This window comes from Halichoeres trimaculatus, unplaced genomic scaffold (genome assembly GCF_033239565.1).
Source record: "Halichoeres trimaculatus isolate MK-OKI-2021-1 unplaced genomic scaffold, fHalTri1.1 fHalTri1_scaffold_6, whole genome shotgun sequence".
NCBI lineage: Eukaryota > Metazoa > Chordata > Actinopteri > Labriformes > Labridae > Halichoeres > Halichoeres trimaculatus.
Genome location: NW_027437184.1, coordinates 24,887,202 through 24,912,780, shown reverse-complemented (window position 1 = coordinate 24,912,780; position 25,579 = coordinate 24,887,202). Strand labels below are relative to the sequence as shown.

Below are 25,579 nucleotides of genomic sequence, written 5' to 3'. Positions count from 1 at the left end.
TCTTCCCTCAGGCTGAGTTGACTCCTTATGATCTGCAGTCTGACCTTCGTGTTTAAGTTGGTGGCTTTTACTCTGGCACCACCTCAAGGCCAAACATCATATTTACCCCACGAGTGATAACAATCAAAATAGCAAAGTTTTATTTCTTTTATTAAGTTTAACAGGAATCTTGCCTGATGTTGCTTACTGTGCATTACTGATAGAGCACTTTTAGTGTTATGCTCATTATTTTTTATCCGTTTAAAGACCGTATTTTCTACTTTAACCCGTCCAATGTATGTCTAATTTATGTCTTCTCTTCTACTTTTGTGTTTCTTGTGCAGTTACTTGGTAGAAAACTGTACCAAGTGTAAAAATCAATATTTTTCCTGCACTACATCTCCGTCTGTAGGTATCCAGACAACAAAAATCAAACCAGCAACCTACAGCAGACCTGCAGCCAGCAACATCTGGGATTACTGAGTCTCCACTCGAACAGCAGATCTTTAGCTTATAGCTGACAGCAGGCTGTCTGCTCTGATGGCTGATAATGAGCAAATTATGAGGATTTAGGAGTGAAATGATCATTCATCTGGACTCCTGATGCGCAGTCAGGAGGACCAGCCGTGCGTGTAGCGCTGTTTCTGAACGTCTCCTCCCCTGTTTCTGCAGTGTTACTGCTTTTTGCTTCTCGCTCATCGTTTCTTGTGCCAATGCTGCCCACCGCAAGAGTAAGACAAGACTACCATTTGCATAACACCACACTCTTTTTTCTTGTCTGCCACCATCCCTTTGCTTGATATCCATCTTGTCCAGATCCGCGTACTGTGTGGTTTGCGTCCGCTCGATCCCTCTCCATTCATTCACGCCTACTCTCATGAGCAGTCCTGTTTGGTTCTTTGCGTTCTTCATCTCAGACAGAAAAGCAAGGGAATTTTTCCACTCTGTTTTTTTGCCGGGCAGAGAAACACCCTTACAGCTCTCCATGATTTGACTTTTGAAGAAATTCCGACTGTACATGCCGGACGAAAGAAGACCAGCCAGTTATTTTATTTATTATTTTACGCATCAACACTCGCACGTAGCCTGGAGAGGAAAAAGCTAAAAACGCATTGTGGGTTTTGAAACATAACTTAGCCATGCGGAAGCTGTCGCTGTGATAGCAGAAGGAGAAATTAAGAAGAGGAACTAAACAGACTGTGTTAAGTTTGCTGAGGTAGACTACCTGTCAGATAAAAAAAAAAAGCACCGTGGAGAGCTACGCGTCATTTCCAAGACACCAGCGCAACAAGCCAACACCATTACACCAGCCTGCTGTGTGAATGGCACACGGAGTGTCTCCTTCTGTTGATCTGGTGCAGGGTAACCACGCTGTGACCGGGGTCCAGCCGAGATTCACGGCTTTTTGTGAGTATCAGTGGGACTGCTGTGCGCACCAAATGGACCCGTCTAATTGTCCCTCCTGAGCAGCGTGCTTAAGGAATAATCGGCTTTTTTTTTCCTGCATCTGAAATGTCCAATAATCAGCTGTCTCAGGAGCCATTTGTAACTTAACACTTTGAATTTCCTCTGGGCTGCAGCAGCACTGTTAAAATTGCATTTTCTCTACAGCTGCTCAATCTTTTTTCACACATATGTGGCTTCACTCTGCTTCTTTTAACTCTCTTCAGTGGAGTCATTTCGAGCTAGTTTTCATGCTGATTATTACACTCTATCTACATTGTGAATTTAATATTACATCTCTTTTTTTCACAGAGAAACATGGAGAAATAAGTTTAGCCCCGGAGGCCAGAACTTCCACCCCTGAGCTGACTCACTGACAACTGCACTCAGGTGAGTAATGCAGTTTGTTACTATATCAAGAATAGGAGCTGTGTATTCTTAGAAAACACACCAGGTGTTGGCATGTTCCGTCTGTTTTTCTACATGATTGGCTGTTAAACTCACAGCTACATGAAAACTAGCAGAGCACATGTTTTGGGGTAATTTCCGCTCAGATTTCTGCTTATTAATTTTGCTTTTACCTCAACATGAAGCCTGGAGGTGTTTTCTGCAAAGCCCCCCCTCCTTTCTTTTTTGTTTCTTTTCACAGTTTGTTTCATTTTCCCGTCTGTTATATTTATGACTTTTCATCCCCAAGGTAGTAGAAATGACATTTATGAGGAGCCTCATTACAAACTGAGAATGCCATCATGAGGAAAAAATAACTCACATAATAAGCACTTGCATCAAAGTGTGACTCATTATGTACTAATGTTTACTTGCCAACCTGAGACCTCTGTTTTCCAAAAGGATTAAATCATCATAATTGTGTTTGGGTAGGAGGGTTTTGGAAGTTTTTGATATATTTTAATCACTAAAGGTTAAATCAGAAACAGAAGAGTGGCATCTTGCTGGGCTTGTCCATCGCTGATAAGCTGATAAAGGTGAGCAGCAAATCAAGATTGCTAATCAAGACGTGACAAACAGCGGGGCAGAGTCACAGCAAGGGGTATGCGTCCTCGAAATCTATCTCAATTATGAAAAGTTAGGTAAAAACTTTCATTCTTGGCTGGAAAAACCTACATTCTGCAAGAAAACCAGACAGAGTTGCTCTTGTTAAAAGTTTGTGTACCTTGTTAGCTTGTTGCCACCTGGAGATTTCGGTCAGGAATGAGAGTCACTGAGCAGATGAAATGTGGAGACCTTTAGTCTCCATAGTATTGTTGGAAAACATGTTTTACTCCCTGCCTTTCCAACCAGTTGGAGAGCTTGATTTTACCATAGAAACATCTCCCACTCAAAATTTGTGCAGGGTTGAGTGCCAGATGAAAGCAGTATTACATTTATTTACTGGAAGGAATCAATGAGATGACACGTCAGCACTGCTGGAATATTTAAGGCTCTTTAAACGACAGGATGTGCAAAATCCTGTCCTCTTAGCTTTGATATTGGGGTCTTTTTTTATGTCAGAGCCGTCACAGCGAGCCTGTGAAAGGAAACCCTGAGAAGTCTTTGCTGAATGTGGATGAACCATCCTTTGAAAAAGCAGGCTGTGGGTCACATGTTTCCTGTACCGCTGTGTTCCTCCTGCTTGTTACGCCAGCCGCTGTCCGTGGTGCTGATCCTGCTGATGACTCCCTCATCCCCCTCAGCAGACAGGTGTAGAGCTGTTGCATAAGGCCGTTGTTATTGCACAAGTACAACCTTCTAGTCTTTTATTTATGAGCTCACCAAAAATTGACTATTTGATTCCTGCCTCTGTGCTGCACACTTCACCTACCACCCCGATGTGCAGCCTTGATGGAAAAAGTGCTCTGCTCTTATGCAGGTCGGGGAGAAGATTGCAGCTTTTCTCTGCTGCATGTCAATGAGAGCATGTGCTGTACATAAAGCATTGTCAAATTTACTCCTGCTGAAGGTAGGCAACCTATTTTTAAGACAGAGATGATCTTAAAATTTTAATTAGGAAGCATCAGATTACATTCCCTTGCGTTTTCCATCTCTGTCTCCCTGTTCACACTGATGCAGATGTTGAATCCTCTGAACAGCTCTGCTGCACTTACTCTCTGGATTGTTCACTTGCACAGTTGATGGCCACGCTGATGCTGAGAAAACCTCCAAGATATTATCTTAAGTTGTCCCCTGACATAGCTCTAATAGCTTATTTTAAAAATGAAACAAAGGTATTTAGTTCATTTTCAGGGATTGGATGGTACATTACAGAGATAGATACAGAGGCAGGGCTGCGGAAATCAAAGATTTCTGCCTTTGAATAATCTTTCTGTGCAGGTTTAAACTGTCAGAGCAGCTTCTCTCCTCTGGTTGTACTCATTGTCAGGGAGGATTATTTTTGGAAGCCCATCGAACTTTACAGTAGATGGTGGACTGAGTCACTTTTCCCTCAGTACTACAGGTGCAGAGGGTAACATTTCCACTGATGCTTAGCGCAGAATGACCACATTACATGTGTGGGTGTCTGACACGGTGGTTCAATATCAATGAGTCAACCATTAGTAGGTGCCAATATTTCTGGATCTCCAAACTCGGACTTACCAAACTACCAGATCCCACGTCATTTGCACACCGGAGAGTTTGATTGTTCATACTTCTGTGGTGTTACACCACAGCTTTTGGGGGGGCTGATCTTCAGAATATAACTCAAAGTAGAATAGAATAGAATAGAATAGAATAGAATAGAATAGAATAGAATAGAATAGAATAGAATAGAATATCCCTTTATTTATACCCCATGTTTTTTTTTCTTGCCGCAGCAGCTCACAGGAAAAGTGCAATAAATGCAATAACAATAGAAATAGATTGGTAATACAACAAGCAGCAACCTCCAGTCTAAGAATATGAGACAATGCTGAAGTGCTAAAATCTGCTGTTACTCGAGTGTCCACTTGAGGCTGGCTCCAGAAGTATCGGGAGTCACATACACACCAAGTTAAAAAAAAACAGTTTTCAAAGCAGAAATTAACCTATTTACAGTCTGATTCAAAAAACGTCTCCTGTCTGAGTAGTTAATTTCACTATCGGCACACACTGTTCGAGGGGTGAATTTTTTTCAAACTCGGCGGTTCAGAGGATATTTAGATCCTTAGATCAGAGGCACAGCTCAGGTCACATGACCAAAAGGTGCCCTATAGCTGTATGCAAATCCCTTGCCACTACCAATATGGCCGCTACAGTCAATGTGCTTCATTTACTGTTTCAGAAACAGACGTATGATGGGGGGAGACTACGCCCATGTTTTATACACTCTATGTAATAGAAAAAGAATATGAAATTAGAACTTTGAAGGAAAATAGAAAAAATATATCTATTAACATATTTACATAAAAGCAAAAAAAATAAGATCAGTATAAGATAAGCATTTCACTATAACAGTGAGTACTGGAATGACGTGCAAAAAAGCCAGTATATTAATTTTAATGCTGGATGGCATAGGTTGAGAGTTTGGTTTGCTATGATGCATTATAGAGTCTTATCAATGATGAATCTGACACAAAAAAAATCTTATTTTCCTTTTTTTTTGTTCAGACCTTCACATGTGACCTGGGTTGAACCAGAATAAGAAGACGCCAAGCATCATCACGCTGCCATGTTCCTGCACAAACCTGTCCTGAGCTTCACCCCACCATGCGTGTTGATCTCCATCCTCCTGCTGCTGCTTCCAGGAGTCACACATTTCTCTCAGGGCAGCGCCAGCCACAACAGCTCACCAGGAAACTGCTCCAGTGAAGATAACTGCTCGGATGGCGTGGTGCTGCCCATGTGGAACCCCCAGAACCCTGCGGTGGGGGACAAGGTGGCACGAGCCATTGTCTACTTTGCAGCCCTCATATACATGTTCCTGGGCATGTCCATCATCGCAGACCGCTTCATGTCTTCAATCGAGGTCATCACCTCTCAAGAGAAGGAGATCACCATCAAGAAACCCAACGGGGAGACGACCACGACCACCGTGCGCATCTGGAATGAGACGGTATCCAACCTGACACTGATGGCGCTGGGCTCGTCTGCCCCTGAGATCCTGCTCTCTGTTATTGAAGTTATTGGCCATAACTTTGAGGCTGGCGCTCTGGGTCCCAGCACCATCGTAGGCAGCGCTGCTTTCAACATGTTCATCATCATCGCTATCTGCGTCTATGTGGTGCCTGAGAATGAAATACGAAAGATAAAGCACCTGCGGGTGTTCTTTGTCACTGCTGCCTGGAGCATGTTCGCCTACGTCTGGCTCTATCTCATCCTGTCCGTCTTCACCCCTGGTGAAGTGGAACTTTGGGAGGCCATCCTGACCTTCTTCTTCTTCCCTGTCTGTGTGCTGCAAGCCTGGATTGCCGACCGGCGTCTGCTCTTCTACAAGTATGTCAACAAGCGCTATCGTGCTGACAAGACCCGTGGCATCATCATCGAGTCAGAGGGGGACGCCATGTTCACCAAAATGGACTTGGAGATGGACGGCCAGGGTGTGAACTCCCACACTCATCCCAAAGAGGCCCTGGATGGGATGCTGGAGGGAGTGGAGGAAGGTGGAGGGCTGAGCGCAGAACAGGATCAAGAGGAAGAGGCCCGGCGAGAGATGGCTCGTACGCTGAAAGATTTAAAACAGAGGCACCCAGAGAAAGACATGGAGCAGCTGATCGAGATGGCAAACTACCAAGTGCTGGTCCAACAGCAGAAGAGCCGGGCCTTCTATCGCATCCAAGCCACTCGCATGATGATCGGAGCTGGAAACATCTTAAAGAAGCACGCCGCTGATCAAGCCAGGAAGGTGGTGAGCTGCCATGAGGCCAGCGGACAAGAGGAGGATCCCAACACCATCTACCTGCAGTTTGAGTCCTCTCATTACCAGTGCTTTGAGAACTGTGGGTCCCTGAAGCTGTCCGTGACCCGGCATGGGGGAGAGAGTGGATGCACCGTGAAGGTTAGGAAAAGTAATAAGAGAAATATTAGAAATGCAGAGGGTCAATTTACAATCAATTGTAAATGCTTGAGGCTTACAGAGTGTTAATAATTCATGTTTTTATCGTAGCTCTGGACTCTAAATATTTAATAAAGTGTCTTCTTTTCACATAGGTGGACTACAGGACAGAGGATGCAACTGCTAATGCCGGCTCAGATTATGAGTTTGCTGAGGGCACGCTGGTTTTCAAACCTGGTGAGACCACCAAAGAGTTCACAGTCGGAGTAATTGATGATGACATATTTGAGGAAGACGAGCACTTCTACGTACGCCTCAGCAACCCACGCATCGTGCACAGAGCCGAGGTCTCCGTCCTGGAGCCGAGCTCCATCACCTCCAGCAACAGCACGGTAGGCCTCTCCGCCCACATCCCTCCGAAGGCAGCCCTGGGTAACGCTCACACCGCCACAGTTACAATCTACGACGACGACCACGCTGGCATCTTCACATTCGAGAGCAACTCCACGAGGGTCAGCGAGAGCGTCGGGAACATGCAGGTGAAGGTTCACAGGACGTCCGGGGCAAGAGGGAAGGTGGCGGTGCCCTACCACACCGTGGAGGGCACGGCCAAGGCCGGCGAGGACTACGAGGAGGTGTCTGGAAAGCTGGAGTTTCAGAACGACGAGACAATGTGAGTGACAGTTCTTCTTCTCTTACGTATTGTTTTGTTGCTGCTTCTCATTACTTGGTCAAACATCACAGCCCACATGTTGGTACGTTAAACAGTCCTGCTAGATTACTGTAAATGATCTCTTCTGGTGAGGCATAAAGGGACTGTTTTCATGACTCACAGATACGTTCACTCCGAGAAGTTCAGATCTTCCAGAGGGTTAGCGTGGGAGGATAAGAGGATATAATTGTGAGGAAGATAATGAAACAGTGTGGCTGATGTGAAAGGAGGAGAAGAAGAGGAAGAAGGAGAGGCAGGGAATCAGCTTTCTGTGAATGAATTAACACGCGACCCTTCGGGAATTCTGAGAAGGTTATTTGGGAGTTCAATGTAATGAACTCGACTGCGGAGAAACAAAGAAGGTGTGCGAGCAGAGGAATGAAAATCAGACAGGTGACTTCCACAGCGGGTAGGAGGGGATAAGAGTTGAGTGGTGACAGAAACAGGTGCATGTTGATGAAGGCTGTGCGATAATCTCACCAAAAAGGATTCATGGATGCACCAACAGAGAGGCAGATGAAAAGAGCAGAGAGGCAGAGAGAGGCTAGAGAGGAGAGCACTGAAAGTGTGATGTTTTTCCAGCTTTCTCTTGAAAAATGTGTGGCAGCTTTGGCTGAATGATGAGCACACTTGTAGTGTTTGTTTCATGATGTGCTGAGCAAAGGACCTGGCAATTATCCACAGCTTAGAAAGAAACTGTATCAAGCTTATCCCAAAATGATTTACAGCAACACCAGCGGAGGAAACAAAGGAATAAAATGTGTCAGATGAATGTGTCTGTGTGAGGAGCATTTTCAGGGCCAGTGTGTAGGAGTATTGTGTAGGATGGCTGAGTGGGAGGAAAGGCAGGTGAATACATGGTGTCAAAGAGAACGCAGATCTCCATATTTGTCTTTTGTTGCCTCGCTGTGCAGGTGAGATTTGAATATTTTTGTGTGTGCGTTTGTCGGTTTTATTGTCCACATTATCGTTTTTGATTCTGTGTTCCCCGTGTGCGTTTTGAAGGGTGTTCTTGTCTTAACCCCCACGCCGAATCCACTTTAAACCCACATCAAACAAAATGTCGCTCCAGAGGGGAGCTCAGAAGAGCATCTTGAGCAACGGTAGCAATTAAAGCCAGTGAAGAGGGGTTAAAAGAGTCCCAAAAGTTCTCACCAGTGCAGAAACAGCTTCAGAAGCCGTAGTTAATGAGACAGTGCTGTGCTACAATGTGAAATGAGAGGCTGGCAGCTTGTATTTGCACTCAAATGGAGACTGAGCAGTAGATAAAATCCTCACCTCCTGAGCCAAGACTCTGTTTATCTGACTGTAGCAAGCTGACAGTGACACAAGCATCTTATCTGGAGTCCTGCTTCCTGCTTTTGCAGCGGGAGAGGAAGGGCTGTGGAGAGCAGGATCCAGCAGGGCAGGACAGTGTGCCACCAGAAAAGCCAATGAAAAGAAACTCCAAACGCAATGGGAAATGCCAAAGCTGTGCTCAGCTGCTCCTTTGAATGGCAAAGACGGACTTAAAGGGGAATGGGGGAGCGCTGTGATCAGAGGTAAAAGGTTTGAGTCAGATCTTGAGCCAGAATATCCCGGTCCAGATAGGTCAGGTCGCAGCAGTGTACTTATCTTTTTATCCAGCTGAATTTAGGATCTTGGATACCTGTTGTTAGAAGGTTATTGAAAAAGGTCACCACTCATGTCTATTTCCTGCACAAAGGCGTTTATCAAAGCTGGTGAAGAGCCGTTGAGCCATCGTCTCCCAGTTGAACAGATTTTCAAGGGCCCTCTTCAGGGTGCTCATATTTTGCCTCTGCTTCATGCTACTCTGATGCTCGAGTCAGAATGAATTTTTTATGAGGTTGTTTAATTTGGAGCGTTGGGTCTATCCTGTTAAAAAATGTAGGTGAAACTCCATCACTCTGTATCTTTGCGGCTCGGAGCACTTCTTGTTTTAAAACATATTAATGTGTGTTTTTATGTCTGAGATTGTTCTGCTGTAATTTCAAGCATTACAGACTTTAAGGTCGCTATCTGTGTGTGTAAAACCCGTCTGCACACGCTCTGTGTTAAACATAAATCCGTGCTTGCTGCTGCTGCTAAACAGGCTGCCAAAGTTCATCCTTCAAACAGAGCTGTATTTTCTTACCCGAGTGTTTCCCTGGGCGTCCAGGACAAAGAGCTGACACTTGGCAGCAGGCCTCCAGGCAGCTCTGTGTGTGTGTGTTTGTTACAGTGTCTCCGGCTTTGTGTACATCTGCCTGTCCCCATCGATATACGCGCATGCAGAGCAGCAAAAAAGGAAGACGAGTTTTAAAGCATTTTGACGTAGAGCTAGGAGGAACGGTTTAAAATCCAGGCGTGCAGTTAAATCATAATTTAGCATCTATTCCTGCACTGCAGTAAATAGATTTTGATGTACAGACACAAACCTTGAGGCTAAAATAAACGGAGAAGCACTCTTACATTGGACGTATATGGATTAGCAGATCTGCACAGGCCCTTTGATGCCTGTTTGTAGATTCCTTGTGTTTCAGTTTTTGTTTGTTAGAGCCGCAGAATGTGTGGCACTATATACTGGTTGAGGATGAGGCGGATAACGGGGCCGGTTGCATAAGCTAAGATAAAAGAGGTGTGAGGAGATCACCTCTGAAAAAGAAAATCAATACTCTGATATTCTTTATTTCTCATGCTTAATGTAGTCAGGATCCATAACATCCTGAACTTTCTGCCAAAAATGGATAAAAGCAGAGCAGCAGAGTGGAGCTGGGTAGTGTTAACACATTTAGATCCGTTAAAATCTTTCAAGGTAGAATAAAAGGTGTGTTTTATTAAAGCAGCACTGGTGGTCTTCCTTTTGTGAAACATTCATTGTCGTATTGAAAGCTTACAGCGATTCATTATAACTCATTTAAATTTGATACCTTCACAACATGGGGTGAAATCTTATGGATGGATCACAGTTTCTCAGACTTTATGATTAAATGAGGAGAATTTTGACACAATTTACAGTCAATTCACAGTTCCACAGGTAGGGATTGTAACAGTGATCCACCAACTTCTGCCGACAACCTCTGGGGTTGCATGGCAAACTGTTAATGGTAGCATAACCAAAAAAAAAGTTTGCATATTAAAAGTGTTGAATCTACTGTATCTAGGCTTTGGTTACTGATGCAAAACACCCTTCAGAGTTCTTTATTCAATGGTCACTGTTGACTGATGAATATGATAACGGAAGTTCAAATGCCAACCTCCAGCAGCGAGAAAATAATCTGAGAAAACTGAAAAAACTGCAGTTCTTCGGGTGTCCACTTGAGGCTGGCTCTGAAAGTATCAGAAACTATTAACACACTCTTTCCAAAAAAGGGTTTTACAGCTGAAAAAAAAGTTCACAACCTGTTTGAAAAAATCGTTTTAGTTAACCAATAATTCATGGTAAATGGACCAGTACTTATATTGCTCTTTTCTAGTTTCTCTAACCACTCAAAGCACTTCACACTGCCATTCTCATTCATCCAATCACTCATGGTGGGGATGTTTTAGGGAAGAACCATCAGTTTTATGTAACCATTCAGACCCATCCACACCCCACTGACCAACAGTGGAAACGGTTTACTATGACCCTTGTTTTGCCTAAGGACACTTCACTTTGTGACTGCAGAAGCTGGAATCAAACCCCCAACTACTTGATTGTGAGGCGACAACTCTACCACTGAGCCACAGTCACCCCTAACACAGAAGAAATTAATATTAAAAGTAGGGTTGCAGCTATCGAATATTTTTGTATTCGAGTATTCTACTGAAAATCTCATCGATTAATCGAGTAATCGGATAAAATACATTTTTGCTTAGTTAAAGAGCAGGTTCTTTTCAAATGAAGATTTTTCTCTTTAAGAAATAGAATTTTCTGATACAGCATGTCAATAAGAGCACTTGCTTTGGTAGCTCCAAAATTTGTAAACACACTTTGACACATTTTTGTGCCTTGTACATCTCATTAAATGTTGTGGCCCCAAATGGCACCTGTTTCGTAGAATGACCCATTAGTCTCCAAACTCCAGAAAAGAAGCTAGATTTGTTGCTAGTTGCTATTTTATATGACAGGTAGCTTGAGGGGTCTGAAAACTCTCTTAATATGGCCTCAGCTCTATTTGAAATACCACTCTTTGATCTTTTTAAAAATTAAACGATTCCTTGAGGCGGAGAAAATTACTCGAGTATTTTTTGTTATCGAGTACCTCGAACCATTCGAGGAATCGTTTCAGCTCTAATTAAAAGTTTACGTTGTAAGCAGACATGCACCAATCCATCGGTGCAGATTTCCTTAATTTTGTCCTTACATATAAAACTGATCTTATAAACCTCCAGGAAGGTCTGACAGCCAGCCATTGTTGCTTTTTGCTCTGAGACCTAAAACTCAGGACACTTTATTGGTTGTTTAAGTTAAACATAAAGATTTTATTGTTTCACAGGTATTGTTCAATGATTTTCACTAAGGTAAGATTGGAAAATTGAAGGTAGCTGCTGTCAGTTATAAAAAGTAAAAAATAAAAAACGGTATCTGCAGGTCAGGCTTTGTAAAGATCGTTGATCAGTAATCGGCCAGAAAACTGTGACCAAATATTAAGAGGCACAGCTGACTTAAATGTTTGGCAAATCTGTAGCTGGATGGGCTGTTGGCCCCTCTTGTGGCCCAATTATAGAAAAAGACGCACTAAAGTGCTCACATAGGAGCCAAAACATGTGCTGCAGTACCCTTTTGGGAGCAACTTGCTCGCTAAAGGGCCCTTGAAAACATTCAAGACTTAGCTGCCAACTCAGTGGTGACAACCTGCTATATGTATTTTTATTTTATTTTCGCCTTTCAAAAGGTCGGCACACAACACTGTTTCAAAGCCTGCTTTGACTATGTCTTCATAGTTCACACTAGTTTCACCAAATTTAGGTGGAAAGAGCGTTTTCATCATGGCATGCACTAGGGGTGGGAGAAAAAATAGATGTATCATATTATTAGAAATTTTTTGATTTTTTGATTTTCGATTTTGAATTGTGATTTTTTGCTCAATTTTTTTTTTTCAAATTAAAGTCCCTCAGTTTAGTCTTTGTTTATAGCAGGGTAGGAAAAATTGAGATGTCAAATCCCCTAAACAGATCCTAAAAGTTGATATAGTCTGTAGACATTATCATCATCATTCAACTTTTTCACATGGTCCGGTGGTGAAAAAAAAAAAAAAGAGAACTAAAAATCCCCAAAATCAGGAATATCAAAGATTCACAAGTGGAATTGAATCTGCATTTTGCAACCCAAAACATTGTGAAAGAATTGAATCAGATGAAAAGAATATTGTCCCAGCCCTAGTATGGACCGATGATAGGCTTCAAAAACTCTACTTCAGAAACAAATTGGGGATGTCATAGAGACTGAGTCCATGTATTATAGTCTTTGATAAGGATGCAGACCTTTTACTGCATTTCCATTTCCATTTTCCAGATTCTGTTCATTTATTTACTTGTAGGATAAAACTTACATTTTAGATCATTTTTAAGATTCAATATTTCAAAGTATGTTTCTAAAATCATTTTTCCTAGTATTTACACAGTTATCATCAGCTCTGTCAAAGCATACAAAGTCATACATGAAGCAAACCAAATCAGAAGAAAGCTAAAATAATTTGAATATGGATAAATATATTTAAAAAAAGGGGGGGGGGAAAGCTTTATTATCATTCACATGTGTGCTGCCCTTTGAAAATTTGGGATCAGAGGAAAAAGGAGTTTGTTGTTATGTGTTCATATACATTAATTTATTCTACAGTTATTCTCATTAGCCACAGATATATCACGTGTTCTGCAGAGCAGAAGATATTAGCATGCTAACAAGCTAATCTGAGATGGTAGACATGACACACGACATGTTAACACATCTCTTGGAGCGTGGAGAGGGACAGAAACACTCTGAAATTTTAGCCATTAAACTGCTTTCTAAACGAGTGGCACACTCACACCAGCAGAGGAGCGTCCTTTTAAACATTCCTGCAGAAAATTATTATCACAGAGCGAGTTAAGATAACGTTGCCTCTTTGCAGACAGCCACAGGGTGGCCACCTGTCTGTCAAGTCGGCCCTGCCAGTTATTAAAAATCCACCCCCTTACTGCGTGTGCCAATAACTAAATGAGCTGTTCAGACCCAAGCCACTTTTTGAACAAGGATGAAAAAAAATCTGCTTTCGTAGCTTGTGTCGGTGAGGTTTCTGGTGTCTCTGCAGCCAGCCATGAGGGATTCCCAAAGAGCTTCAGTTTTTAGCACTTCTGCATGGGCTTCATGTTTTTGGACTGGAAGTGGCCCTTTGGTTCATGCAGAAGTAGACACTTAACCCCAAACTGCCCCCTTGTGGCTGGGCCATCAGCGTGTGGACGTGGTGTGAATAGATGCATGTGACATGTAAAAGAGGAAATGTTGTTTTATAGAAGCTAATTAACTTTTAAGCTAGGCTGACATCTGGTCATCTGTGAGTTCACTCTGTGTCCAACTGTCTTACTTTACTGTAGGTTATCCTCATTAGGGTTTTCTTCTTTGACTCATTTTTGTCTTCCGTTTTTGTTTTAGTTTTTTTTTTTTTAATTATCTGTTGATTCATCCATATTTGATAGGTCTGAATGTTTAATAAGTCGTGAGTCATGGCCTCAGCTGGGACGGTGGTGTAGGAAGAGTTTGGGATTACACTTTAGAGGCACAGGCGTACTTTATATAAAATTGACCAATCCGAATCATTTTGTGCTGTCTGCAAAAAAAATGAATAAAAAGATTCAAGGTGGAAAAAAAATCTTGTAGTCCCTGGTGCCTCCTACACACCTGATTTTTGCCGACTCGTCATTTTGACGGTAACAGAAGGGGCATGGGGGGAGGGCTTGGTCAAAAGTGCTCTGAACCCCTTTAGTAATAGGACATTAACACATGGAGGGGAAGAAAAAATAAATTGTAATATTAAAGAAACATAAGAAATTAAATACAACACATCTTATAACAAAAAACATGAGTTTCAACAAATTCCAGTAGACGTACCGGTAAGGAGGCCCAGTGTGGGGTCCCCCTTGGACAACTGACCCAGTTGTTGCCCCTGTTGAGAGACCTACTGTAAAACCATACAAGAGACCACCACACAGTGTCTTTGATGAGGAGCTTCAGGTTGACCTTTACAGAAACACCTGGATAAAACATAGATGAGGTTCAAAGTTCAGACATCTGTTCAATTCTGACATCTTGAAATTGGGAATAAAGTTATAAATTATTCAACTTGTCACTGACAAACTATCTGCAGTCTGCCTAACTATAAGCACACGTTTTTCCTCACAAACTCAGATACACATCAGGTATAACGCCGGCCGTAAACAGGGTGTTCAAACAAGGTAGTGTGAAAAAAATCAGCAACCATCGCACAAGCAGCTCTGTAGCAGCTTTAAACTCACTGACTTATATTTTGGATTCTTCCTCATCTCTACGGTCCCCCCTGGCGCTCGTTAGTTCAGATATCATTAAGAAGCCGTACTGCGTATGCTGCCCCACACAAGTACAAGTACGATCTGAAGAAGGGTCATACATCATTATCAGTGTCAAAGAATTTTAGTTTCCACATAAATTATCTGTGCATAATAACCTCACAACACAATGTAATGACGAAGGCCCCTGCATCTGCTCCACATATGAGAAACACATTTCCTCATGCTGCTTCTGCTGCCTGTGTACATCCACACTGAGGCTTCTCTGAGGTTGATACAGATTCACTATCTTGCTCAAGGACACTTCAGTAAGGCAGACACATGCTGACACTCTGGTTTTGTCTGGGACTCTCTGACTGAGTGTCAGTGTCCTGTTCAGTCATGGGCACTTGACATGCTGTCATGCATTTATGCATTCAGTCATTCTTTTCACTGGCTTCATTTTTCTCTGGAGGGCTGGAGTCTATCCCAGCATGCAGAGTATAGAGAGCACAGTTCCTCTCCCAGGGTGCACACAGAGGCATAAAATCACTCACTCTCATACCTGTAGGCAGTCTGGAGTCTCCGGTCTTCATAACTTACTGTGTGTGTCTTCTGGCAGTAGGAGGAAACTGGAGCAGCCTCAACAGACCAACGCAGGGTGTGTGGAGGTGAGGGAAACTCCAAATAAAGGTCCTTCTATTTACAGCAAAACCAACCATCCTCTCCCTGTGTGCAGCCACAGTTTAGCATCTCATCTTATATCTCATCTAATCAACACGAGGACATAGACTTTTTTAAGTCAAGGCCTGAAAAAGAAAATCAGTTAAAAAAGAAAACTTCTGCTGCCTGCTGCGTTTTATTGGGACATATTCAAAGGAACAGCCGAGTTTCTGCAGTCCGCAGTGAATTTCACAAACGCTGCAGAGATTACGGATGTTTCAAGTGGAACAGAGATCAATCTTCCCAGCTCAGATGATACATTCCTTCACAATTGTGTTTGACAGATACAATGATACTCTGACTGACTCCTCAGAAACTGACGGGCAGATGCATCGCCGATACATGGGGGAATGTAATACGCAATAACTGGGGCTTTGCTGCCTCGCTACAATCTGACTGTGCTCTATGTACAGAGAGTTTACATCAACCTGCAGGGATACAAGGCTCAGGGAGCAGAGGTGGATGGATTTATTTTACTTGATTATTTGTCTCTTGGAGTAAAATATCAAATTTAAATGCAGGAAGAAACTCAGAAAAACACAAATATCGACTTCATGCATTTTTAAAGGACAGAGAGAGATCTTTAGAAAACACAGTAACTGAGAGAGAAATGTTTTTTATAGAAGTCAGAGAAAGAAGTTGAACATGTAATTCAGCTTTTTTAAAAACTAATTTCCATTATTTTGAATAAATGAAGCTAATTTGAATTTAATCTAATGAGCTTTAGTGTTTCTGATGGTGATTTTTTTGTTTCTATGATAATTTTTTAACCTCCAGACAAAGACAGGCTAACTGCCTCTCTGTATGTCTCAGGCGAAACACTAAGCTAAACTCACCACCTGCTACTTTTAGCCACACAGTCATGAGGGTGGTGATTATCTTCTTGCACAACTCTCTGAAAGAAAACAAGTTTCTAAAAAAGCTAAATTATGTTAGCTGCTTGCTACTTACTTTCTGGCAAACCTCCAAGGCCAGACCTCAAGAAAGAAACTTTCCTAAAGCTAGCTAGCTAGCTTCTTAACCTCTCATAGTAATCAGGAAGGGGCAGTGTCAAAGAAGCAGCCAGAGTTTTATTAACATCGACAAATGTAGGCATTGTAGGCCCAACCTGACTGAGTTCGTTTGTGACTGAAATGATCCAAAATTCTTTCTTTCTTTCTTTCTTTTCTTTTTTTTTTCAAAATTAGCTTAATGCTATTCTCTGTTATCAGCAGTTCTGTATCTGCTGCGGCTAACCAATCCTTTAATCACTGGAGGATTATTTTAAGGAGCATTGACTTAGATTTATCTTAACACTTGAGTTTAATCAATTCAAAAGAAATATTTGTCTCTGTGTTTATTTTGTTTAAGTACCAGTTCTTCACATAAGACCGTGGATTATACAAAACTTAACAACTGCAGGTCTTTGGTGTAAGATAATGATTGGTTTTACATAGCTTTTAAGCTACTTTGAATAATCTAGATCAGCAGATTAACTGACGATTGTCTTTGAAATTACTACCTTCAAGTCATTTTGTTTTTACTGCAACGTGTTAATCAGTTCATGCTCCTAAAACATAAAAAAGACAACTTCATTATTCCCCGAAGGGCCCTTCAGTTTACAGAATTTAGAAGTTATTATAGTTGACTGTTAGATTCAAAATCAATTTTTGTTTTTTTGCTTGCAAATAGGTTTTTGTTTTTGTTCTTTTAACCCACAAATACTCTTCGGATTGTGGTTTTGACCTGAAACTGTACACCGGTCCAGTCATTGGTAATGAAAACAGACTGTTTTTACTTATGGTGAAATAAGGAACAGCAAAAATCTTTGCTCGTCTACTTTTTAACTTTCTTCTAAAAGGTCTTTTTGGAAGTTGGCTAGTGTGAGGGCATTTGTTTCTTCTACTTATAGTGAAATAAAATTGATAAAGAGTACGCCCCAACAGAGCATTACATTCAATTGTGGTAGACTCCATCTTTACAGGCGCTGGCGGCAGAATAACCACTCTGTTTAGGCTGTTTTAAAGAAGTTAGACATCGTGCTCGCGTGTTACTGTTTAAGATGAAATATGCGAGGTGAATGGATATTTAGGGATCAAATGAATCCTGAAAGCTGAAGATAAATCAGTGTTTGCTCAGGTGGAAAATCATAGTCCACCACAAAATGAACCACCTGGTCTGAGTGACATTCAATCTGAATTTGTTTGTATAGTTTATGTTCATGTCATAGACTGTATAAAACATGGACATGGTCTCCCATACGTCACCAGTCTGTTTCTTAAATGGAAAATGAAGCAAATTGGGAATCGCTGCCATATTGGGAGTGGCAAGGGCTTACAGTGTACAGCCATAGGGCGCCCATCAGTCACATTACCTGAGCTGTGCCTCTGATTGAGCAATCTCGCGATCTTAATATCCTCTGAACAACCAAGTTAGAAAAAAAATTCACCCCCCCTACAGTGTGTGCCGATGGTAAAATTCAGACAGGAGACGTTTTTTGAACCAGGCTGTAAATAGGTTAATTTCTGCTTTGAAAACAGCTTTTTTGGTTTGGTGTGTGTGCGACTTCTGCTACTTCCGGAGCCAGCTTCAAGCCAACACTCACAGCAGATTTTAGCACTTCTGCATTGTCTCATATTCTTAGACTGGAGGTGGCTGCTTGGTTCAACTATGAAGAAGCATCATGTAGAGTAGGGATAGACCAATTATAGGTCGGGCCGATTATCGGGGCCAATATTTGGCAGTTTGAGGCATATTGGCATCAGGCTTTGTTTAAATCCTTCTGCCGATAAGAAACTAATTTAAAACTGCGTTGTTGCAGCTCTGATCCAGCCGCTCCGCTGTCTGCAGTCACTACTCAATCCCCAGCACTGTCCCACCCACAGTACAATCTGATTGGTTACAAGCAGAGCCATGGCTTGGGTAACAGCCAATCAGCAGTGCATCTATTACAGTTATTACAGTTACATTGAAATTATGGAAAACTTAATTTACTGTAGAAAACTTTAGCTATTTATTTTTTTATGTTTTCATTTAACTTTATAAAACATGCTGCAAAGCCTGAGAGCTGTTTGATAAACTCGTGCTTGAAGCCATTTGAATGCAGTTAAGGGTTGGAGTTTGTATTGTTCAAAATTTTGACACCAATATTTTCACTTTGACTGCAAATTAATATTGGCTTCAAATATCGGTTATCGGCCTCCTTGACTACAAATAATCGGTATTGGTATTGGCTCAGAAAAATCCATATTGGTCTGTCTTTAATTTAGAGGTATGGCTACACCACTTGGACAAACCACACGTAAAGCAGCTTGACATAGTTTAACCGTCTTCGAGGTCAGACTTCAGAAAATGCAAAAAAATTAATGTGGTGATGTCAGAGCAGAAGTTGTGAGTAGTGAAAGAAAAATTGTAATAAGTAAAATATTTGTCTTTGAGATGTAAAAGTGAAAAACTCCCGTCCCCAAATAAGTGTAACTCAAGTCAACTGTAGATACTCAAATAATGTACTTGAGTTTAGTGCTCATGCATATTCACTTTGTTACTGAACTTTAGAGATGAGTAAACTGTAAGAGGAGCCAAAAAACATCTACAAGGGCTTGTTCCCTGTGGAAAACAACAACAACTGTTAATGCACAGGAGAGTGAATCCATTATGAACCTATAATGTTCATGGCAAACATTTGCTTTCATCAAACTCAACCAGAGAAGTGTCGTTCTTAATGCCCTTGCTCCCCTCCCTAGAAAACAAACAAAGGAGATGCAATCCTTTTCTTATCTTGTAGTTTGATTTATCTGTTGTCAGTTTTGATTTGATCACTTTTTGTATGAAATGAGTGCAAAGGCTTGTGTCGGGGGTTGATTTTGAAACACCTTCTAATCAGTCTAATGCAGTATGCAAACCTCGTTCCCTGCTGCTTTTTGACAGCTTCTCTTTTTTTAGCCTATATTTCTGTTTTTGAAATGTAAATGTTTGTCTGAGCACAAACTATAAATCAAAACTCTGAAGCAGCATCTTCACAAAGTGGGATGCAAAATGGCCGCTGCATGAACACGGTCCATGGCGACTGAACCAACATGATAATTTATTTTAGGGCTTCCCATGATGCCTAAGATGAAGCCTGCTGTGTTCCTGTACATGTTCCTCTGGAAATAACATCTCGTTTCAAAGATAATCTCTTTTGTTTCCGCTGTGAGGACTCCAGGCGATACTGTGCATCCCTTTGCTCCCACAGGCATGACTCTCCCTGACATTAGACAACCGATGACGTATCATTCATGTTTTAAAATAAATTTCTTCTCTCCAGCAAGTGAAAGCTCTTTCTGCGTGTTGTCGAATCCGGGGTGTATAAGTGTGGACAGAAATAGACAGCCACCCACATATCATTAGGGAGATGGAGAGAGGGAGAGGAAGACTCGCTGTGACAGTGTAGGAGAACGAAGCGGGCTGAGGCGAATATGTCGGTCACAGTTTGACACCACATCCTCACGTGTTTCTGGATGTCAGACTGTACACACTGTTTTTCTGAATAAGTCTTCAGAGTTTGTTTCCCCCCACATGGATTCCTCGAGAAGCAGAGTTTGATTTCCTTCGAGGACGAGATGATAATTTAATTTCCCATGACTTATAACTTGAAATGTGTGGGAGTGCTGTGGGCTTTTTCATGAGGTTCCTCTTGTGCTCTAATAGAATTAATGGTGAAGAAGGAGTCCGCCCTCTTGTGGGGTACCAGAAAAAAAAATGGAATATTTCTATTATTTATCTAATTTTGTACACGGTGCTCTGCTAAAGAGAGTATTTGCTAAATTGTTGGGAAAAATCTGAAGCGGGGATCTTCTTATCTAACATCTCTGTTTTATGATTCATTGTGTAGGCAGTCTACCTCTTGGCTGCACTCCTTTATTCCAATGTGTACAAAAGCTCAGGCTTAGCAATAGAAGCTGCTCTCACTGGCTGCCTGTGGTCTATTTTTGATTTAGTTTAAATAACATACTGCAGGTTAAACCTCACTGACAGCTGCTGTTCTGCCCTAAATAATGCAAATTAAATAATTCCTTCCTGTCTGTTTGCCTCCTTCTTTCTGCTTTGACTCGTTTTTCTTCCAGGAAGCTGCTGAATGTGAAAATCATCGACGATGAAGAGTACGAGAAGAACAAAACTTTCACCATCGTGCTGGAGGAGCCCATCCTGCTGGAGGTCGGGCAGAGACATGGTGAGCTGAGGACACATCTTCCTCATTATCTCATGGTTTAAACACACATTTACTCAACACTCGTTCTTCGTGATATTTTATTTATGCTAATGTGCTCACACGGTTTGTATGTGTTGATACAAATTCTTCACAACTCTGGAGGTAATCCAAGGTCAGAGCTGTGATCTCATTAGTCCCCGGAGCGTTTTCAGAGCCAGGCTTTATGCTGGAGGTTGCATTTTGAAAGAGCTGAGGCCAAAGTAGTTAGATCAGGGTTAGAGCTGAAAGGGAGGAAAGAGTATTTCTGATCAGAATATTTGTTCACTCTCTCTTCACAGCTGCATGTCAGTCATATTTTCTAAATGCATCATCATAACCTTGACTGGGATGCATAGAAAATGGATTTGTCATTAAGCAGTAATGTGAAGTGATGGGTGCATTTACAAAATGTAGAGAGGGTGAAGCAAAGAAGGTGTTAAAAACAGCTCAAACATGCTTAAAAACCACCAACACACCTCCAAATATTATCAACCTAACAGAGAAAAGATTTTGAAACTTGCTTTGTAAATAATACACATCACCTACCACATACAGATATAAAGGGATGTGAGAAAAGGTTGAAAATGTAAAAAAAAATTAGTATTTTCATAAACCTAGTGAGCGGACACTGTGCTTCATGCAAAAGAAAAAAATGTGGCATTAAATTAGTTATTTTGTTTGGCATAATGCTGTGTTCACATGGGATGTAATTGAAATAAAGAAACCGTTTAATTTGCAAATGAATGCCAGAAAGTTTTCTGCGAGCTTGCTTGATTCACTCAAAAACTCTCCACTCCAGTCACCAAACACAATATGTTGAAGGTCAGAGCTGGTCATGCCAACTGGGGCAGTGCTAACTTGCTCGTACAAACAAAAGTTGGAATCAAGTAAACCCCTGTGTCCACCAAGCGGTTCAGCTTGGTTCATTTCGGTACAGCACACATTTTGTGGTGTTTCCACCAATTAATCCTGGGACAGGACCAAGACGAACCCCTCTGTTGGCTGCCAGACTAAACTGATCCAACCCCAGAAGGTGGAGCTAGAAATACTGCAGCTCGCTGATTGGTATAAAGCAGGGGTAGGCAACCTAGGGCACGGGTGCCATAGCTGGCATGTGTAGCTTTTTATGTTGGCACGAAAAGAATAATTTCTATAAGGCAGAGGACAAAATAAATTCTAAAACTATTGTGTTGTATTCTATTCAGCACTGAACAAGACATTGAGCACACTTTAAATATTCTGACATAGCAATTTTACAAATAACATTAGATAATAAATTTAGCTTACGCTTCAAGTGCGAGAATGTGCCTTGCAAGTGCGTCACCGCAAAACTCTTGGGACATCACACTGTTAGCTTGTAATTGCATCCATTTGGCAGGGTTATCAAGGCAAACAAACCAAGTTCTAGGTATACTTTTTAAGATGGCTGAATAAGGTAGTATCTATCTATTGCCAGAGATGGCCCTAGGTCGAGCAATATGCACCCTTTGCTGTGAAAGTGTGGTATGTAGGACATCAAGTGGGCAGTGTCTTTTTGAGACCAAACATGAAAACAGTGTTAGCAAAGTATGTGAAACAGAGCAGCACATTCAAAACTTTCTGTACTGTTAAAAACCAGGCAACAGGAGGAAGTGATACCATTTCTCACTGCATAGCTAAGTATGGAGAAGCATTCAAGGAAACTCTTCTATCAACTGTCAATGATTTTATGAAAGAAGTAAGTTTTGGCACTTTGGGCATGAGTGGAAAAGGTTGCCTACCCCTGGTCCAAAGAGTCGTCACTTTCCGTGTGACAGCTGTATTTCTTCTGGCAGCACACAGCCTTCTCTGAAACAAAGTTTGATTGCGCTTTGTAACACCGAGGCACATGCCAATCACAAAGAGGACAAACTGCTGTCGTTGCTCTTTGTTCACTGTTGCGTTTTACTCGTTCAGTAGATTTATTAGTAGGGTACACTGTGTTATGCTGCAGTAGCATCATACTATTACGTAACTGACAGTGCTGTCAACATCTGGCTTACACAACACCTACCAAAAAAAGGACATGATAGGTTGTAGAAACACAAATGGGATCAGGCTTTACTGATCCAACCTGTAACCAACTGTACAGATCAAAACCAGACTGCTTCATGGAAGACACTCTGAGGACTTTCTAAGTGATCTTGAAATAGTCTCTCACGGCACGTAGACTGAGGCCATGTCCACACGTAGCCGGGTATTTGGGAAACCAAATGTGTTTTTATTGGTTCAGGCCTGTTGTCCACACGAAACTGCAGTTATGTCACTGAACGATGTTTTCTGTAAACCACAGCCAGAGTAAAAAGTTTGGAAAACTACGGTTTCGTGGTTTCATGTGGATGTTGGTCAATGGAGTTTTTGGTTTTCAAACGTCACAGCTGAATGACATGGGCTCATTCTGAGTGCACGGCATGGTTTTTACATCTGGAAAACCCTGCCTATAATGGGTTTGGCATGTGAAGAGGCACACTCATTGGCAGATTTGCCCACTGTGTGTGGACAAAATATTTTTAAAAACATATGAGGGGGGGGGGGTATTTGTTTTTGAAATTACCCAGCTATGTGTGGACATGGCCTGAAAGTCGCTATGACAACACTACATTGGCCTGCAAAGATTAGCAGTGAGAAGTAAGATCTTTACATTGTTCTTGAAGAAAAGGATCTTTGATTCGACACTGGAGCTGGAAAAAGACTTTCAAAAAGAAAAAAGACAGAAGAGCAGAAGAAGGTTTAACAGGAGAGTGACAGAGCACAAGCTCTAACAGGGGCTGAACTGTTAGTGATAATGTTCGTTCCAACCCACAGTCAGCAGTTATTCTGCAGTGGTCTGTTCAAACTTGAGAGTCTATCAATAAAATGAAGAGTGAGGTTACGTTAGCTCTGCTTGGTGAGGTTGGAGGTGATAGACAAGCAGTGGTACCGGGCTAAGCACCGGGCTGTGAGTAACACTGAACAGATAGTCTGCTTACCTTCCGTACACTACACTACACTACAAATGGTATTTAAAATGTTTGCTTGTTGTCACATTTCAAACAATCACACTAAGTAACTGTTAATGGATATATTACCTTATCACTTTGCCTCCTGTAAAAAGAAAGAAGCATAGTGTTTTAAAAGAAGATCTGCTCTCTGTTTATTTGCTTCCTAAACCAAACATATCTTGGTGGTAATCACATCATTATGACAGTAGGTGATAGTGCTCATGGGTACTGGAGCCTTAATCCCTGAAAAAGCACTACAAATTTTCACATCACCTTTTTTTAAAAAAATAAATAAATAAAAAAAAGGTCAAGCCACAGATTTCAGGGAAGCTCCACACAGATAAGATAAGTTTGTCGGACATGTTCCAGATGACTGAAGCCGTGCCTGTTCTTTCTGTCATATGTTTTGGTTAATGCTCCACAAAAACTTCACTGAGGATGAGATTATCTGTTTAACTATCAGTTATAAGTTGTGTTGAATGTGTTGGGGTTTTGCACCATCCGCATGGAGAGCATGCTCAAATCTTTATTTTTCACGCCATCTGATTGGCATCATCACCATTACCTGACAAGAACTGGTCTTCACATCGATTCTACACGTGACGTAATCCAGCCACACTTATAACTTCATTTACATATGGTGTGAACACATCTTAGTTTTGCAGGCTTGGTTGTTTTTAATGATAAAGTTCTGTTTGCCCTACCTGTCTGTATATGACTGACATATTTTTACCCTCCTTCACGCTTTGTAAGATGTAATCCAGCAGTACTTGAAAGTTAGAGTCAAGTCATACTTTATCTAAAAAGTACATTTCATACACAAAACAACATGATGGGCCTCTAAAATATATTATATTAAATTATATTGAAATAGTTCAACTCATAAATCCTTGTGGAGCTTGTCCTCTTCTCTGCAAATCAGGATAGCTACCTGCATCAGTAATTTGCTTTATTCTCATGCAAACAGTGTGCATGTAAAGTCGGTTTCATTATCAGCAGACTCTCTATCTTTAAGCCCATGTGCTGAACGCTGGCTGATAGTCTGAACACCTGTGCCTCTTGCCTCAGGAGACACCAATGATAACAAGACAGCAGTGGGGCCGGAGGACGTGTCGAAGATGGGCTGCCCCTGTCTGGGTGAGCACACCAAGTTGGAGGTGGTTATTGAGGAGTCCTACGAGTTCAAGGTAACTAAAAATAAGCAGCTTTTCCTCCTCACAGCCACACTCACCTGTCAAACTGTTCCTTTAGCCTGCAATAATGATGAAGGCTTTTGTTTTGTATACTTTTAAGATTCATTTTCTCCTGTCTCACTAAAGAAACAAATCACGGCATCGTTTCTAGACGATATCCAAATAAGACATTTATTTTTAAAGAGGTTTTAGATCAATATCACTTCTGTCACAATATTTAAGCCATGACTGATGGAGATACATTTTTAATAACACCAGGAATGGGCGATGAATTATTAGTGATGTGGTTTTAAGTAATGACTCTGTCAGAAGAGTCATACGCTCTTCATTTCATACTGCTAGAATAACCAAATGAAGTTTGAAGAGCGTAACTTTAACCTCAGTGCAGTCTTCAAAGAGCTACTCTGCTGGTACTGAGGATATTACAAGAGACACACTGAGAAAAAAGAAATAGGAGTTCTGAATGGAAGCAAAAGAGGCCGACATATTCCAACCCAGCACTCATTTGCCATGTTAGTAACTACGGGTGCCTATTGCCGCTACACTGGGGAAAAAAAAAAAAGTATCTGTGTCATGTTGTTATATTCAAGTTTCCTGTCATATCAGTATGTTTTTTCAGGTTATAGCAAGATAGTTTTGTTTTTATGAACTGCACGATTCTGACATCCTGACACATTACTTTCCTTTATTTTTACAACATCCTCTTTATCTTGTTCTACGGTCAAACTGTTCACAATAACTTATATTGTTATTCAGTAAAACATTTTGACATAAGTGTTGGGTGGCGTTGGACTCTTTGTGATAGAGCCCCATGCATTTCAAAATGCTGACACTTATTTAATTTAACTCAAGCAGGAAGTAAAATTTAATCAAATCATGTAAGTGAACCAATTT

The 25,579-nt window shown here is 41.4% G+C and overlaps 1 protein-coding gene across 2 annotated transcripts in view; it reads left to right on the top strand.

Moving 5' to 3' along the window:
- Positions 1 to 430: 430 nt before the first annotated feature.
- The window catches only part of slc8a4a (solute carrier family 8 member 4a), a 39,164-nt gene continuing 14,015 nt past the window's right edge, over positions 431 to 25,579 (top strand). The window contains exons 1-6 of one of the 2 annotated variants that reach the window (XM_074671870.1): positions 431 to 710; positions 1,735 to 1,812; positions 5,005 to 6,391; positions 6,544 to 7,061; positions 20,369 to 20,475; positions 24,561 to 24,679. In XM_074671870.1, coding sequence (XP_074527971.1) covers positions 5,066 to 6,391; positions 6,544 to 7,061; positions 20,369 to 20,475; positions 24,561 to 24,679 — 2,070 coding nt within the window. In that variant the 5' untranslated portion in view covers positions 431 to 710; positions 1,735 to 1,812; positions 5,005 to 5,065. The other variant, XM_074671869.1, reaches the window with a different exon arrangement.